General features: G+C 41.6%; 1 protein-coding gene across 1 annotated transcript in view; it reads right to left on the bottom strand.

The window, feature by feature from the left end:
- Positions 1 to 17861, bottom strand: part of RNF150 (ring finger protein 150) — an 88748-nt gene that overhangs the window by 9711 nt on the left and 61176 nt on the right. The window contains exons 3-6 of the mRNA XM_081876135.1: positions 12122 to 12193; positions 11517 to 11599; positions 10227 to 10323; positions 8940 to 9150 (exon numbers count right to left, since the gene is read on the bottom strand). Of these exons, the coding sequence (XP_081732261.1) occupies positions 8940 to 9150; positions 10227 to 10323; positions 11517 to 11599; positions 12122 to 12193 (463 nt within the window). The remainder of the gene's footprint in view (positions 1 to 8939; positions 9151 to 10226; positions 10324 to 11516; positions 11600 to 12121; positions 12194 to 17861) is intronic.

Below are 17861 nucleotides of genomic sequence, written 5' to 3'. Positions count from 1 at the left end.
AGCTATGGGTGGAATATAATTAAAGACTGCAACTGTCTCTTCTGCTCCCTGTTGTGTTACCACTGAGCTACTATCTAGACAGTAGCTTTGACAGGTGCTTTGAAAACTCATTAAAGGATTTTCCAATCCATCACTGAAGACAGATCAGTGATTGACAGAGGCTCTTAACCAACTAATTTCTAAGGAAGAAGCCCTAAGGAGAGGTGGCATTTTAAAGAAGCAAATAATGCAATAACCCAGTTGGCTTACAAAGGGAAAGGAATGATCACTGGGTGCATCCACAAGGGAGGTTTCAATGTGGAATGCCCTCTCTTTGTCCTGTAAAAAGTGAGTGAAATTGTCATGAAAGAAGATGAGAGAATGTCCCTTCTAAAGCATAGGAAATCATGTATCTTACAGCAGAAGAACACTGCATGGGCAGTGTTAAAAACCCTCAGTGTAGTGCAATTGGAACCTCTTGCTCTGTTTGTGCTGCTTGTTCCTGCTACTTTTGCTACAATAGAGTGGCAAGTGCTGATGTGAATGTGGGGAGCGAGGGAAACATCTTACTGTTTAAGAGATGAGTGTGTTTTTTGTGCAGGCATTACATTGAAGAAGTGTTTGGAATCACTAGTACATCCATGCTCACTGCTTCGTGATTTCTGAAGCCACCCCACTTTCCAGTTTCTGACAAATGGAAGATGTGCTTTTTGTACATCTGCTGAACAGGCAACTTATCTAGCAGGCTGAGTTTCAGCACATATCTACTAGATATTCATTAGATACACATACTGTTCCACTTATTCAATATCCAGTGTGCTCCCACCACTGGTTTGTGAAGCTGTGCACACATGACATCAGCCACAACCCGCATCAGTCCTGCAGTTACTTGAGAAATACTGTGTTTTGACGTTGTTTGCTCCCAAACCAGCTTTGATCCAACTTGAAAACGTAAGCTATGTGAAGACAGAATGATGGATGGAGGTGGGGAAAAAAACAAAATCTTGAGATATTTTCTGGTCAACATTGTGCTGTTATTGCATAAAAGCCATTGTACAAGGACAAAGACCCCGATTCTCTGTGGGAATCAGCTCTGTGCCAGTGCAGTGATTCCCATCAAATCAAGTGGCATTGATTGATTGATTGAAGTGACAGTTAGCTCAGTTGTTTAGAGTGTGGTGCTGATAACGCCAAGGTAACGGGTTTGATTCCCATACAGACCACCTTCATATTCCTGCATTGTGGGGAGCTGTCTAGATGACCCTCGAGGTGACGTCCAATTCTACAATTCTGTGATTCTTAGCAAGCCAAACTGCCTTAAAATGATGCAACCCACCAGAGACCGAAACTGGCTAGCCTAGTTTTCACCTTGCAAGACCAAGAGCCTGTCTGTGTGAAATATTGCCATGGCGCAATTTGCTTATACTCCATAACAGTGTTTGATATGCACAATTGACTCTGTAACAAATTGATTCTTGCTACAAAGGCAAGCTGCTCTTCTCTACATTTGTTCTGCTTTCTGCCCATTCCCAAACATTTCCTGCTGCCTCTACAGGGGATGCCTGGAATACTGCTATGAGGTTCTTTTGCTTTACATGTGTATTAATTTGTACAGCTCTTCCTACTTATTTATTAATTATTTTTTTTAAAAAAGATACATACTATTCCTTAGTAAAATAAACTCACAACAGTCCATTAAATAATAAAAATTAAAAACCAGACACATTGAAATCAATACTATTTCCCTAAGTTACTTGACTAGCACAGCTCCCATTGGTTTTAATGGGTCTACTGCTAAGCATAACTAAGTCTGAATCCAGCCTAGTAAAAACAGTTCTGACTGCTAAAAAAACTGCACCTCTCTTCCAAAGCTAGTCTTACTGTTGAGGTAAGATAACCATACACTTAAAACACATACATTTAGGCTTCCTGCCCAAAAGTCTTGGAAACTGCACTATTTTATTATTATTCTGCTAATCTGGAAATTCTGGGGAAACAATTTCTTTTGTCATGTGGCCTTTGCCAACCTTGTGCCTTCCAGTTGTTCTGGCGTACAACTCCCACCAGCCCCAGCGAAGTGAGGTCATGCTAGCTGGGCCGATGGGAGTTAATAGTCCATAACCCCTGGAGGGGTCAGGGTGGTGAAGGCTGACACAGAACACTAAGGAATGCCAGGTACGTCTGCTGCATTTAAAAAGCAGAAAAGGCAGGGCAGGCCTTGCTATGAGGCAGAGGGAGGCAGGTGGGAGAGGCTGGTCAGCACAGAGTGGCCGTCAGGTGTTGGGAGGGCAGAGCTATGAATGATGGGCAGTGTGTGTGAGTGTGTGTGTGTGTGTGTGTGTGTGTGTGTGTGTTTGCCATCTTGTTCTATGCCTCATGCCGCAAAATGTCTTGGGCAAGCGGTGAGAAAGGCAAAGAAGTCTTCTTGATAAGAAAGCAACACCAAGCACAAACAGTATGCGAATCTTTCGTATCATTTCCACCAGAGTGATTTCAGACAGACAGTGGCATCATTTCAGCCTTCCGGAATATTGTGGTGTGGGGAAGGTCCAGTGGACCTGATCCAGTGGAGGCACTACCTTGTTTCTGTTACCTCCTGTATCCTTAGTGATCGACCTAAACGGTAAGAGGAAGTCTACACTAGCTATAAAGAAAAGCTGCATGGGTGAAAGTACAGCTGTGGGAACAACTGGCGGATGCAACAGAGCCTTTGAAGTGCTGCTGTGATGGGTGTGCACCTATAACGATACGTTGTCACGAGGTGGTAAGTTAACCCTCCCTTAGCAAGATGGCTACCGTGAAGAAGCAGCCTTTAGAATAAATTCATTTTAGAAATTGATTTTGAATGCATTTTACACTGAACAGCTGCTGAGTAGCTTTCATTGTGTGCATTCCAGGCAGCCTCAGGCCTGTAAATAACCCATTGCTACAGTCAGGCCCTGAATAATTTCTTCTTTCCCTTGTAACAGAAAATGGCTTGTTTTGAATGCAATTCTTCCTCATTCTTAAGACGTTCAGAGCAGCATATGCTTCCCTAGGCAAGGAGCCAGTGACTGTTAAACCTGCTGCAGTGGAAGGTCTCTAGCAAAAAATGAAATAAAGAAATGAATGCCTAGAGGGGTCATGGACTGCACTGAAAAGACGAGTATGAAAAAAGTAATGGACATAATCGTAACAGCACTGTGCATGTGACAGGGTATGTGTGTGTGTTTTTTGGAAATATGTGCTTATGCATAATAGTATATAATCATTAATCAGATGTATCATCTATCATCACAGAGAGAGAGAGAGAGAAAGAGAGAGAGAGAGAGAGAAAGAAAGAAAGAAAGAAAGAAAGAAAGAAAGAAAGAAAGAAAGAAAGAAAGAAAAGCGGATGTGCTCATGGTTTATAATCTTCAGGGTAAAGGTCCTAAGAGAACTCTCTAAAACAGGGGTGATGAATCTGTGGTCCATCAGCCACGTGACCCAGTTTCCTGTGGGAATTTAACTGTATAGAGAATTCCTAGACATAAGACAAGGGGGGGGGGGGAAGCATCACTAGGATGGAGCCAGACTTATAGAGCAATCAAAACATGGTTAATCAGAAGTCAGTCCTATTGAATTAAATGGGGTTGACTCCCACTTAAACAGGGTTGGGATTGCAGACTTTGAGAAGAGACTTGTTGGAATTGACAAGGGTGCTGCTCATAATCTCCAGTTAAGCCACTGAACACCCTGGCCATTGGATGTGTGCCATCAACAATTGCAGTTCTTAGTCATACTGCATGCCATCAGTAGCTGCGCCAAATCTGGCTCCACCCTGTAAATATTTGTATATTTGGAATATTTATTGGGATTTTTCATGTGCACAAAAAGCTCTCACATAACTTATTTCAGTACAGCTATGGGAATATACAGAACCAAGTTAATAGAATGCCTTTGCTCGAAGTGCATTTAGCTAGACTTTTAATTTATCTTTGTCATCCTGAAGTTCCATGAGCATTATTGGAACACAGCAGCAAGAAAGGTTTGACTATTATTCTCTCTGTTAAAAAAAAGAAGCCAATTAACTATTTTTCAGTTATTTGGGAAACTGCAAAGTACCACTGGGGCACCTAAAAGCACAGGTACTGTTTATGCATCATTTGTTTAAATCTATCAGGTTTAAATCACCCTGCTGCTGTTTTAAAAGATTTATTTTCACGGTGAAATTTTCATAGTGGTTGACAAATATAATATCAGAATTTTTAGGCTATTATCATAAGTAGACTTTGGAAAATGAAAATACACTCCAAAGTATATTCCAGAGTACACTTTGGAAGAAGTTGACGGGACTTATGTCTTGATTAAGCATGCTCAGGTTGGATTTTTAGAATTGCAATAACTGTTTGTTAGATTTATACAGTATAAAAACATAAAAATACATAACATAACCTCCCAATAAAGATTCTTCTTGCTTTAAAATTATTTCCTTATTGTTATGTATATTATATTATTTGATGCATGTTTTAATATTGTCCCCTACTTTGGGATTTATTTTAATTAAGACTGGGTTACAAGTACCCTAGATATAGATGATTGATTGATTGATTGATTGATAGATGATAGATATAGATAATACTATTTTGCATAAAAATAAATACAGCATCTTTCTATCTGGCTAGAAGCAGGGGATTTACACATTGGGCTGATCCTCACTAATGAGATATTGCTTATCTGTCACATTTTACATGAATATTAATTTAAAAGGAAATAATTTATACCAATAAAAGCCCAAATCTTTCTGCTACCAAACAGAAGACTGGAGGTGGAAGCGACTTTGCAACTCTAATAGACTAAGTGTGGTTTGTGACTGTCCTACTTCTGCACGTCAGATTCTTCCAGGGGTTAAACTCTTGCAATGGGCAATCTTTCTCCACCCTGGGGGCATCTCATCTATCTTGGTGCTCAATCTCAGTCAACTCAGCTCTGTCAAGTAACTCTGCATATCGCCCTGTTGCTTGAGGTGTGGCTAGGCAGGCCTCGAGTTGCTGCACCTTCACTTCCAGCAAGACAACCACCTTGCACTTGCTACAAGTGCGCCATTGCTTGTTCTCTGGCAGAATGACAAACATGGCACAGGCATTACAGGTCACTGCAGCAGCTCCCTCGCCCTCCATGTCTCTGGTTCTATACACACCAAGAGACAGAAACCTGGGCCTCCCTTGCTAAAAGCCCTTGCAAACGCCCCTGTTTGCGAGGTCTGTTTGTGAGCTCCCAGGATCCGCAGTGAGCTAAGTTTGACTGCTGCTGGTTGCTAACTCCGTCATGTGCCATTAATCATGTGAACAGCTGAGACAGCAGGGGGTCAAAAACTCCAAAGCAGGATTTCTTTAGCATGATGCCCTTGAAAAAGCCAACTCACAACAGCCACACATCTATACTGTTTCTGTAAAGGCCTTGAGTCTTATGAAGAACTTGATCCACAAAACACATAAACTGGAGTATTCAGACTTGCGTCTAGGAAACTAAACAGTTTTGCTTGAGTCATTTAACTAATCCATTTAACTAATCCACCTAGACTGGGTGAGCTCCCTCAGAAATATGCACTGGCATCTACATTCCTAGGGTCTCGGTGTGACTGAATGATATTGAACCAATGACAACACTAGCAGAAATAGAAAGTGTATGAACTCCTGAGGTGACATTTTAGAAGAGCAACGACCTATGCTGAACTCTGAGTAACATAATAGGGGAATGGCACGTAAGAACTTAAAATGCTTGTTGGCAGTCACATGGTATTTCCAGTGTGCAACTTTGGAAGCCATTAACTTTAACTGAGGGATGGAGAACCGGATCTGGCCTACTGGCCAGATCTACTTATCTACACACTCTCCTGAAGGCCACATTTGACAGGTGGGTAGGCATATCCAATTGCTTCGCTGATGGCTTCACTGCAGCAGGGCTGCAGAGAGAACAGGAACCGCAGATTCCTTGGGATTTGCATTTCCTTCCCAGGTTTTCCCAAACAAATCTTTTGGGGAACTTTCTCAGCAAGAAGATGTAAACGTAAAAATATGTCACTTTTCGAAATTTATATTGTGAGCATCACCTCTGTCATATGTCATCCCACCACTGGTGGAGCATATGCCCACGCTGCCCAGAGTGGGCGCGCTCCTAAGGAGGATGCGACGTGGAGAGTGTCCTCCCAGATGCAGGATAGCCGCTGGGGTGCATGGAGTGGCGTGCATGCCATGCAGCTGGGACCAGAGCGAGCTGCTGATGGCAGACATTCGTGCACCACCCACCTGCGACTCCCAAGCCTCCCCCAAGCTGTCAAAAGGAAGGGGGGAATGCTGTTAGCAAAATGACACAGCTCCCCCCTTCCCTTGACGGCTCAGGGTAGGCTTGGGAGTCATGGGCAGGTGGCGCGTTAAATGTCACCCCCCTCAGCAAAGTCACCTGGGGCAGTCCGCCGCCACTGCCCCCCCTTCCTCCGCCCCTGCATCCCACTGTAACCAATATCCCACTCCCTCTTTGTCATGTCTGCTCTTCAGCTGCCTTGACAGTGGACGTATTTTAAAGGTGTTCCTGAATGCCTGACAATAGGATATATGCTCAGATTCATGTGTGCTTCCAGATGGAAGTTTACTGGGGAATCAGTATTGCTTTCCCAAACAAGGGTTTTGCACTGTCCACTCCATGTTGCCATCATCAAAATGACAGGCCATGTTTTTAAAAGCATTTAATCCAGATTTCCTCTTACAGTGGGAAATATGTTAAAGTAAACTTTTTCCATCTACAGTATTATAAATTTGCAGTCATCACTGGCATGGAATCTTGATAGCTCATTTGTTCAGGTAAGCAGCTTGTCAAACAAGTGGCAATGTTTCTGTGGGTGGCCTCTCTCGCTACACCCACATTCCCATTTGCACAACACTAACTGTTTTGTTTCCCGCAGCTCAAAGGATATTTAAAAAATAAAAAATAAAAAAATTGGAGGTTGCCCACCTGTCCCCACCAAAAGGGTAAGCCTCCATTTTGCCCTGATAACTAGGAGCAGGTAAAAATATGCTCTTCCCCCAAAGTTCCCAAACTTCCTGCATGCATGCTCCGAATGGGAAGAGGTAGCGGAGAGCAGGGAAGCTGTGACTGAGAGGAAGGGCCAGAAAAAGGAAGCATGGAAACGCACTCGCTGTTGTGAATGAGGCACAGAGGAATTATCTATGAAAAATCTAAGACCAAAAAATGAAGCGTGTGGACAATCATGTGCCAAATGTGTAAAATCCCCAGATAGGCGAAACGATGAAATAAGGATACAGAGGACCCAACAGTGCATAAACATCTGTGTGGTTTTTATTTTATTTTTTGCAGGGTTGTGCTGAGCCCAATTTATGCCATATTCACACAGAGTCCTCAGGCAGCCTTGCTTTTAAGTTTTCTAACCAGGGCTACTCCACCGGGGCTACCTCTACTTCCATAGTCTCAAAGCACTTGATGACGGCTAGGAAAAAACCAAAAACTCAGCCTGCAAACTCTAATTGGCTTAACCAGTAGATTTATCAACTAAAGGCTAATTTTAATCAAACACGGCAGATTTTCATTGGTGGGGCCACAAATTCTGGGGAAACTTCATGTTTCTATAGATCATACTGATTCTCTTATGCTATTGAAATGTAGAATGTTTTCCCCTCCCTTATCCCTAGTAAATATTAGGTTTTGTTTATTAAATTGTTAATAAAAATAACTTGGATTCCCTTTAATATCCCAGATTCACAGCGCTAACTGAAACAGTACTTTGGGTAGCTATGAAGATATTTTCCTCAGAGCTAATGCAGAGAGAAGACTTTTCCCCATATGTTGCAACATGCTCTCTTTCCCACAGCTCCCATTTTACAGTAAATTCTAGCTGTATGCCCTGGTTAGTTCATATCTGTGAGTCAGTCAGTCAGCTTCCTGTTTTGAAGTCACAAAACATGTGATTTTATTTTTTAAAGAAAAGAAAAGAAAAAAAAGAAAGCAGAAAAAATATGATTATTAAAACCCCCCCCAAAAGTGTAGAGGAAACTCAATGTGTATAGCTAACAGATGCTGTAATCCTAATCCCAGCTACCTAGGTATAAAACCCATTGTAATTGATATGAGTTTAAAGCTCCTTTTGAAATACATGTGGGAGGAAACCAATGGGAGAGTAATGTCCCTGCTAGAACTGTATTTTTAAAATTGTCAAATCTGGAAGCCGCTCAAGTATGCTGTGGTAGCAAATGTAAGATACTGCAATGCCTGCTGAAACTGAGGCCAGCTACTGTGGTCTGACACAATCCAAACATGTTGCGTCCCCTTGTGGCTTATGAAGAGTAAATGTATAGCAGGACTAGAAGATCACCTTTCTGCAGAACTGAACCCTAACAGAAAGGCAAATATAACCTGTGCTTACACTCTTGCGAGCCACAGACATATTTGCTTTGGGTTACATAGAGCCAACCTGCGATTCAAGGATTGGAGAGCGACAACTTGTTTGCCAGAAGAGGCCCACTCAGGACTCAAGCTTACCTTTAAAGTCTTCTGATAATAAATGAATTACACCAGACTGGCACATGAGATCTCTGCATATTCGCAGTTAGAACTATGATCGCACTGCATATTCACAAGTGAATATTTTTGGCATAACACCACAAAACCCTCTTCCAATACCTCCTTTCATTATGTGGTTGTGCCTGCTTGCACCTTCAGTGTAATTTTTGTTTTCACTGCAGCCAACCTGAGATCACAGTGAACATCGCAATTCCACGTAACCCATCAGATTTGGTTTGGAATGGATTACAGAATGCATTTGGGATGTCTACTAGAATTTCAAATGAGAAATCCAGTTCTGCTGAAGTATTTTATATGTGAAACAGGACTTACCCATATCCCTGTTGAAAATACTACAGAATGGTCACCGGCGATTTTATGAATCACATTTGAAACATTCACTCTAAGCAAATGAGCTGAGAACTTACTGCTTGTGTTGAGGTTATTTTCCCCAGTCTGTGGAAGAGGGTCTGCATCCTGGATGACTTGTAGTACTCCAACTGTCCGGACAGGAGGATCCAGTGCTACAGAGCTTTCATTCACAGTTATATCGCTTGCTCCTGTAATCTGATTAGTTGGTGGCCCTCCTATAGAAGCTTCAAAATCTGGAGGTATGTCATCTACACAATCTGCATTGGGCTAATGAAAACAAGAAAGAAGAGTCTAATGGAAATGGGGAGAGAGATTCTGAAAGGAAATATGTGTGTCTGGATTACAGGAAGAAATAGTTCATTTAGTTCTATAGTTCATTGTAGTTCCAAATATTACCTTGTCATGGATTTCAAAACATGCATTTTGGCTTCTCTTTACAGGATAGTCTTTATTAGTTTGCAAATTCTTCTGAAAGCAAATGGTCATTTAGAGACTATCCATACCTAGATTGTTATGTTAGATATTTGTTGATGGCACCAAAACACCAACGCCTCTAACATCATAAGCCTAACCATGTCTACTCAGAAGTAAGTGCCAGTGAATTCAATGATGCTTAACGCAAGGTAACTGGGGTTATGCTGCAGCCTAAATCAGTAATCTTATCTTGGACATATCCTCACAGAAATGTTTATCCAAATTGGAGGCATACGACATCATGTGCCTTTTTTTCAGAACTGATGCATACTTGGTATATGGAGTTAATACTTAATTTAGACGTTTTCTTCGTAACCCTTCAGGTGTCTTAATGGATGATATCTACTAGACGCTTTGCTAATTTATGGGGTTACTGCTGGGATCCCCATTGTGGTACTGGGGGGTGCCATGCTACCCTCAGACACACTCTGTTCCTCACAATTTTCACTTAATTTTTCACTTAAAAATGTGTGAGTATTCTTTAATTTAGGGGGTATTTTGTTGTAGGGGTTGTCAGTTTTGGGGAGGGTTGCTTATTTTGTTGCCTTGTGTTTTGTTTTAGGGGTTGTGTGTTTATCTGATTTGGGAAGTTTTGAGCTTCAGGTTTTATCCATACATTAAATATTATGGTTCATGCTGAAAATGTCACTCGGTGTGTGTGTGTGTGTGTGTGTGTGTGTGTGTGTGTGTGTGTATAGTTTATACTGTCTTATTAGCATCGGTGAGGAAATGGCTTTAGGGGACCCAAAATCTTCAGGATAGAAATATAATGCTCACTAGGATGATACTTGCTTATTCACTTTTTAAAAAAGTGGAATCAGGATTAATGAAAATACCATGTTCCGTGTTCTACCACATTACATGCTTACCGGAATCCCTAGTGCTTTTAAGATGTTCATTTTACACATAGGGCAGGTGCGGTGGTCTAGTAGCCATGGATCCACACAAGATTTGTGAAAGAGGTGCCTACAAAGGGAGAAAAATGAATAAAATCTATACAAGACCTGACTATTCACAATTTCTCAAAGTTGCAGTTGATACCATCTGTTTTGAAAAAGCCCAGAAGTGTCTTGCAGCGTAAGGACTATACAGCTGAAGATATATCTGTGTGGAAAATACTTTTGTCAAGAAAAACCTGATGAAAGAAGACCTGTACTGAAAAACAGAAGTGCTTTGTAGTTAATAAATTGTAGTGGATGGAACCTAGCTTGCAATTTCATATGTAAAATTAGCAGAAAAAAGCTCTCTAAATAAAAACTTCAGAAGATAAAATAAAATGGAAGCAATTTTCCATATTAAAAACCAGACCCTAAGAAACATTTATCTGCTGACAGCAGATTTATCATCCTTGGTACTGTGAAAAGTAGCATAAATAAGAAAAAAGCTATTTATTGTGTTTCACCTCTGCATTCATGACTGGAGATACTGCAAAACGCAAGATCTGCAACTGCAGAAAGAGAACTGACAGCATACAATTTGATCGGTGAACACAGAACCTATCAACCTGCGTAGGATGAGAATTGGAGTAATGGGCATTGATTCCCAAAGAGGTTTGCTTCTTTGCTTGGAAAAAGATGCATGCAGTCTGTCACATCTATTTATTTACTGGTTTTGGTTTACTCACCCCCCCCCCCCCCGCCCACTGATCATAAAAGGAACATATTACATTAGATTGGGTCCAAAGGTTCTATTCCCCTGAGAAAGGAAGACTTCTTCCATCAGAGCAAAGCAACCTTTGGATCTAAATCATCTGTTCCAAATTGGATTTTTCATGTGGGCTTTCCAAAAATACTAGCAGCATGTGCACTGAGGTAGCTGAAAAGGGGGAATGTATATGACACCACTGCTATATATATGATATATCTAAGGAAAACTGCAGTTAAATTGCTTCTACTTTAAGGTGATCCAGTAAGTTAAAAAAAATCCCAATCAGATAAATTTCTGGCAACCAAATTTCAAACACCAATGCTGTTTCTGTAGCCCCCCCCCAGCCACTGTTATTGTTTTAGCTTTAATTGGAGTTTTTTTTGGGGGGGGGGTTAAAGCATATTGCACTGTTAGCAAATGACAAGGACATATTATTGGCCTGTGAAGAACACCACAAAAATCAATTACTTTATTAATTGTATCTCTCTAATTGGATGGTTATATCAACTCACCGGCAGGGCAAGATCCTGACAACGTCGTTCGGTTTGTAACCCTCAATACACACTGCACAGTTATCGAAATCGGGTTCAGTTTCCTACAGAAACATTGAGATCGACATTTTCAACGAAAAGCATGGCGGACTGAAATACATTGACATTTAATAGCATCCCCAAGTCCTTCCAGATTCTGAGAGTTTGGTTTAGTCCAATTGGTTACAGTGTCCATTTGCAAAGGGATCCCTGTAATTCAGGAATGGAGAATCTGTGGCACTCAGAACCCCAGCCAGCCATGGTTAATGGTCAGAAATGACAGGAGCTGGAGTCTAGCAATATTTGGAGGGAACCATGTTGGTACCACTGCTGAAGCACATAACAGAGTCCAGTTTCAACCCTTCCTCCATATGGGGAGTCAATGTAGCAGGTTGCTGGAGGTATGAGCAACCAGTGTGTGCCTTCCAGACAGCACTCTCCTCAGTCCTCACCAGGCCCTTTTGTGGAAGAAAGTAGCCCACACAAAGGTTTCTGGTTTAGTTTATTTTATTGCCCACGGCACAATAACTGCATTCCCCACCCCCCACCTTGCTTGGTTAAAACAAAGACTTAAGAAAAAAAATTACCTTATCTCCTTTCCTTATTGTTCTGACCTGCAGTTTGCTGATTGCTTTCTTTGCAGCATCTCCCAGACGGCGCTAAAAATGTAATATATCACTCTTTACTAAAGAGCACACCTTCACACAGATGTTCTTGCATGGCTCTGTAATAGTTTGATGGCCCAAGATCATTTTAAATGAAACAGAGAAGAGCTACGTAAATGCAATATTGGATTCAAAGAGGTCACTAATACGGGGAGTAATTGGTATCGACAAAACACCAGATGCAGGATGGATTAAAAGGTATCTAATTATCTCACATTGTTATAGATGTTCAATCTGTTGGAACAGGAACCAATGACAGAAGAATCAGTTGTAGCTGATTTTTGCTGATCCCCTGCTACCTATTTCATACTACATAATATTCCAGAGAGCCTGGCAACCTTTGGGAGTGGGGCATTTTTTAAAAAAAGGTGGGCAGGGGCTTAGGTGGATAGGAGGGATCAACAAAAAATAGGTGTCCTGACTTGTGCAAGTAGAAGCACTTTTTTTTGACGATTCAGGACAGACAAAAACGGTTCCTCACACAAAACATACTTAAAGTACATCCCACAAGATCCAGCAATGGTCACCAACTAAGATAGCAGTATACCTCTGAATACCAGTTGTTGGAATCACAAACATGCTCAATGAATGCATGAGTGCTCTTGCAAGAACAGGGTTATATTATGGGTGGTATCAGAGCAGGTTCATTATTGTCTGTGTGTTGCTTACAGCACAATCCTAAACAGGCTGATTTAGAAGTAATTCCTACTGAATTCAGTTTGGCTTGCAAGACAAAAGCAAGTACTTCTTCATACAGTGCACGGAATTTGCTCCCAAAAGTGGCAACGATGACCACCAACTTGCATGGCTTTAAATGCAGATTAGTTAGATTCCTGGAGGATAAAGCTATCAATGGCTACTATCCCTAATGGTGATGTTCCACCACCACTGTGAGAGGCAGCAATGCTTCTGAATGCCAGTTGCTGGAAACCACAGGAGGAGATGGTGGTGCTGTTGTGCTCAGGTCCTGACTTCCCATGGGCATCAAGATGGCCACTAAGAAAATATTGCTGGGTTAAGATGGGCCTTTGGCCTGATCCAGCAGGTCTTGCAACCTGTTAGAATTCCTGCTCCATGATTGCAGTCATGGGATTTTTGTCTATCACATGACAGTGTATGTTTTGACTCCACAGAGTGGGAAGTGACAGAGACAGGATGTTTGTGTTACTGTGTTCCGTGAAGTGGGACTATTGTCCTTTGTCGTTGGTTGTTTTTTTTTGGCTTTCTGATGCTTGAGAGAGAGGGACCCATGTTGTAGTGCTCTGTGTGTGTTTCTATGTAAATAAAGTAGATTAGCCAAAATGCTGAGTTGCTGAGGTTTGTTATGCAAGCTGCGGAAACTCTGCGGATCCCTAAGTGTCCTGATGTCTGTTGGCATCGGTCGCTGTGATGTTCAGGCTGAAGAAAGCTTTTGAAGCTCCCGAACGATTGACCAGGAGGGAGAGAACATGCCAGTTGGGCATGTGTCTCTGCCAGGGTCCTACTCGAGTGTAGGATGAGCTCCTGACACAACCTGGTGGCCAAATAAAGAGGTAGGCACAGAGGCTGGGTTGAACTAAAACCATTAAATTTGAGATTAAAACCCATAAAACCGCTGCGGAGAGAAACACTATCAATGTGGGATCCAACTTGAAACTGAAGCAAATTGCAATCTCTAGGGCAACCAAACCCAGGAACTAGAGGCACAGCTGTCCAGTCTGCATCCCTTTCCCAGGCCACACCATGAAGGTGAGCAGGAAGGTCTATGCAAAAGAAGTTGCAGGATGTTGTTAAAAGGCCTTGCCATTATGTTGCAAGAGGTATATCCCTGGCAGAATCCCAGACTGCATTCCTTGGCCAAATACCTGAAAATGTTCCGTACTCTGCAACATTTGAAAATGCATTTCCCCACTACATTTTATTGCTAAATGAATACTTTTCTAAGCTAAGAAAAATGACTTTGGCACTTTAGCACTTCATCCACTTTCTCCCAACCTAAGTACGTACTGACTTCACACCATCCCTGCATGAGTGAAGCCATCTGCCTGGAGAATTAGGGTAAAAAATTATTTCACATATTTTTTGCATCTGAAAGTCTGGAATGTGAATCATTCTTCACCCATCTGTTTCCATTTGCTTTTTTGTTTGTTTGTTTTTCCAAGGCACCATTCCAGTTTTCAGAAAGGAGAAGCAAGGATTTGGAAAGGGGGGAAGCAGTTAAGAAATATAGATATACCCAAGATTGAGTTTCCAAAAAAAGCAGTTTATTTTAAGAGCTGTCGCTGCAGTTATTTCCTTTTTTAAACCATGTAATGGACTATAATAAGGCTATCAACTTAGGCCAAACTGCTAGTTGGCTGATCACCCCTATCCCCACTTTTTGTTTAAGCAATTACCAAATACAGAGTCACTCCACTTCATTGTTAGAGCCACTCAGTGTAAAGAAGACAGTGAACTGATAAAAATATATAGGAGCTGCTGAAGAATCCTGTCATGTGACCCAATACACATGTGGGGCACTTCCTTTTCCAAATGGGCTCCACTGAGTTTCTTGCATTTACTATATCTCTGTGTACTGGATATGTAGACTTGGATGTTAACATTGCTCTGTTTACAGAAGGACCTTCAGTTCATGGTTAAAAAAAACCCCTAGTTATGTTTTTGTAGATACATTTCATTATGTTTTTGAATTTCTTGATTTTTTTTCCTGCTAATTAAATCATGTTATATATTTTTGGTTTAATTGCCCTTATTATGTTAGTGCAATATATGGGGTTTAACATCTTGGGGCCACGCTGACAGGCCTAACACCTCCCAAAGGTCTCCTACTCGGGTGGGAAGGCTGTAGTGCTGGGGGCAGCCTTCATGCCCTGGAAACGCTTTCTCCTTCTGCTCATCCTGGAAGAAAGGCACCTTCCACCCTGTACAGTGGTACCTCGGGTTAAGTACTTAATTCGTTCCGGAGGTCCGTTCTTAACCTGAAACTGTTCCTAACATGAAGCACCACTTTAGTTAATGGGGCCTCCTGCTGCCACCGCACCGCAGAAGCCTGATTTCTGTTCTTATCCTGAAGCAAAGTTCTTAACCTGAAGCACTATTTCTGGGTTAGCGGAGTCTGTAACTTGAAGCGTATGTAACCTGAAGTGTATGTAACCCGAGGTACCACTGTACTGAGCAGCAGGAGAGAAGCCATGCAGTGTGGAGAAGGCTGCCATCACCTCTCCCTGGGATGCACAGCTTTGCTTCTGTAGCACAATATGGAGGCAAAACAGTCCATACTTAGCAGGGAAAGAGAAAGATGTGATTCCAACTGCACATTGGGAGGCTATGTTTTATAATTTCACCAGAGCTGTTTACCTACCCAAGAGGCCTTGGTCAAATGCTGATGACACCCTTACTGAGGGGTGTATGTGGTGGCCGTATTCCACTATGCAGTGCTGAGCCAGGGCCTTCCAGAGTCCTCTTAAGTAGCACTATTTAGTCGGCACAAATTTCAGCCACCACAATGAGTGGGGCTGAAAAGTGGTGCACTCTGGCTGGATCACGTCCATCGTTTGCAAATGTGAAACATGTCCTTCATACAGCTCCTCAGAAGGGAGATAACAAAATGAACATTTAATGTAGCTCTTGATCATGACATGCTCGCCAACTATTATCTTGTAATGCAGCATTTTATCTTTGGCACCATTTCTCTCACAGCTTGCACAGAATGGAGGGGAAAGGCAAGAGGGAGGAAAATATTTCTTGTGCGCTTTTAATATATATCAAAGAATGTGAGCTAGTGTAAAATAGATCTGGCAGGATGGCCATGATAGTTTGCTCCTCAATTTTGCTCTCATGAAGCATTTAAGAATAAAACCATTTATTATTAAAATAACACTAGGTGCATCCAAATGATGTTTGATTCATAGAAGACCTATTTAAATGAATGGATCCAGTTTGTCATGTTCATTAATTTTAGTGGATCCACTGCAAGAAGGATTAGCGATGAACACAAACCCATGCCACCTACTAAATACTTTCCACCTACTAAATGTACTTTCATATTGATTGTTCATCATTTAAATTAAATGCTGACACACTCCTTGCCTCCCTGAATATTTTTGCTGGAAACTTCAACTTTTGAGTCAGCAGATGTTTAATACTTTTGGGAATTAGAAATTCAGTTTAAGATGGAAAATGAGGGTGGACAATAACGGATTAAATATTTGTGATACTTTTGGAATACACTTAAGTTTTAAAAATATGATCACCATGTAAGAGAAAGTAGAATACTTTCTCATTTTTACAGTGTTTAGACATTTATCCAGGGCAGTTCCCTTTCTCCTCATTCCATGTGTCGCTTGAGTGGGGAAAGCTCCAGTGATCAGGACCAACTCAAATGGTTGGGTCATCTAAACATTCTCCCATCCCATGCAGCCTATACAAAGGAAACATAATTCCAACAGTGCAACTTCTAAGTGATCAGGGACTCTTCCTATAGGAGGAGCTGTATTCACTTGGGGAGGCTGTGTTAGCTATTCCACTACTTGTGGAGGCTCATAGTGTAGCAGCATGTGGAAGAGCCTTCTTGGTAGTGGCTCCAGAGCTCTGGAACTTCCTTTCACTGGATCTACATTGTATAAGTGTCAATGACATTCCAAGCTGACCTTTTAATCTAAGGTGAATTTTAAAGGGCATTTTGTCAATTTGGAGAGGAGCAGGGTTTTTTTTTTGACTGGTTTATGTGGAAGAGGGTTATTTACTATGGTGGGTAGCAGCGGTGGATTCCTTTTTTTAACTTGAAAGAAGACGAAGTTTTGCTGTTGCTTGTGATAGTGGCAGCAGTAGTAAAGCTCTTCTAAGTGGCTGGCAGAAGTCATCATCCTTTTCTTCCCATAATGCCTGTGGACTGCTCTTTGCCACTGCAACTAGAAGTGATATTTTCTTCCTAGCAAACAGAGAAACTACTTTTTCCTCATGTTATGGTCCACTGAGTGACACCTGCCTTTTGCCTTTTGTGTTTTATTCTGAGATGAGACTATACAGCTTCCTCTGCCATAAAATTCTAGAGCTGTAACCAATTTGACATGAGCTTGGGTGCTCTCTGTCAAAAGGAAAGCAAACCAGTGCAGAAAACAAATGAAACACATATTTAAATAATTAAAATAGGCTGCTGACAGAACTAAAATACCACATGATAAAGATATTGGCAAGAATGACCTGAAACAGGGGTTACCAATCTTTTTTGGGACCGTGGCCACATTTGCAATCCAGAAAAACTATTGTGGGCACCACACATGCAACCCCTCTCTAAATTGTTCCTTGCAGTATAATTAGGCTTTTAAAAGCCTTCTGTTGGCTAAACAAGGGGTATTCTCCCCAAGCCTCATTGCAGTGGAGGAAGAAGCAGAGGGATGGGACCCTGTGGATAGCAAGGAAAGTTCTTGTGGATGCGTGCTGCCGTTAGCAACCCATGATGTAATTATCATAGCTATTGCTATGCATTATATATCAGTGAACGTTATACTGAGCAGAGGGAATGACAAAGGCCAAGCTAAAGAGGGCAAATGTTTGCAACAAATGGCTTTAGAAGAAGAGAGGAAAACCTCCATACTTCAAATGTCAAACATGCAATACTACACCGGACATTAAGCTTTGAGCACTCTGCCCAAGAAGACGCAGAATACTGAATATGTGAGAG

The sequence above is a fragment of the Podarcis erhardii genome (genome assembly GCF_964252035.2).
Source record: "Podarcis erhardii genome assembly, chromosome: 9".
Taxonomy (NCBI): Eukaryota; Metazoa; Chordata; class Lepidosauria; order Squamata; family Lacertidae; genus Podarcis; species Podarcis erhardii.
This window is presented reverse-complemented; position numbering and strand designations above follow the sequence as displayed.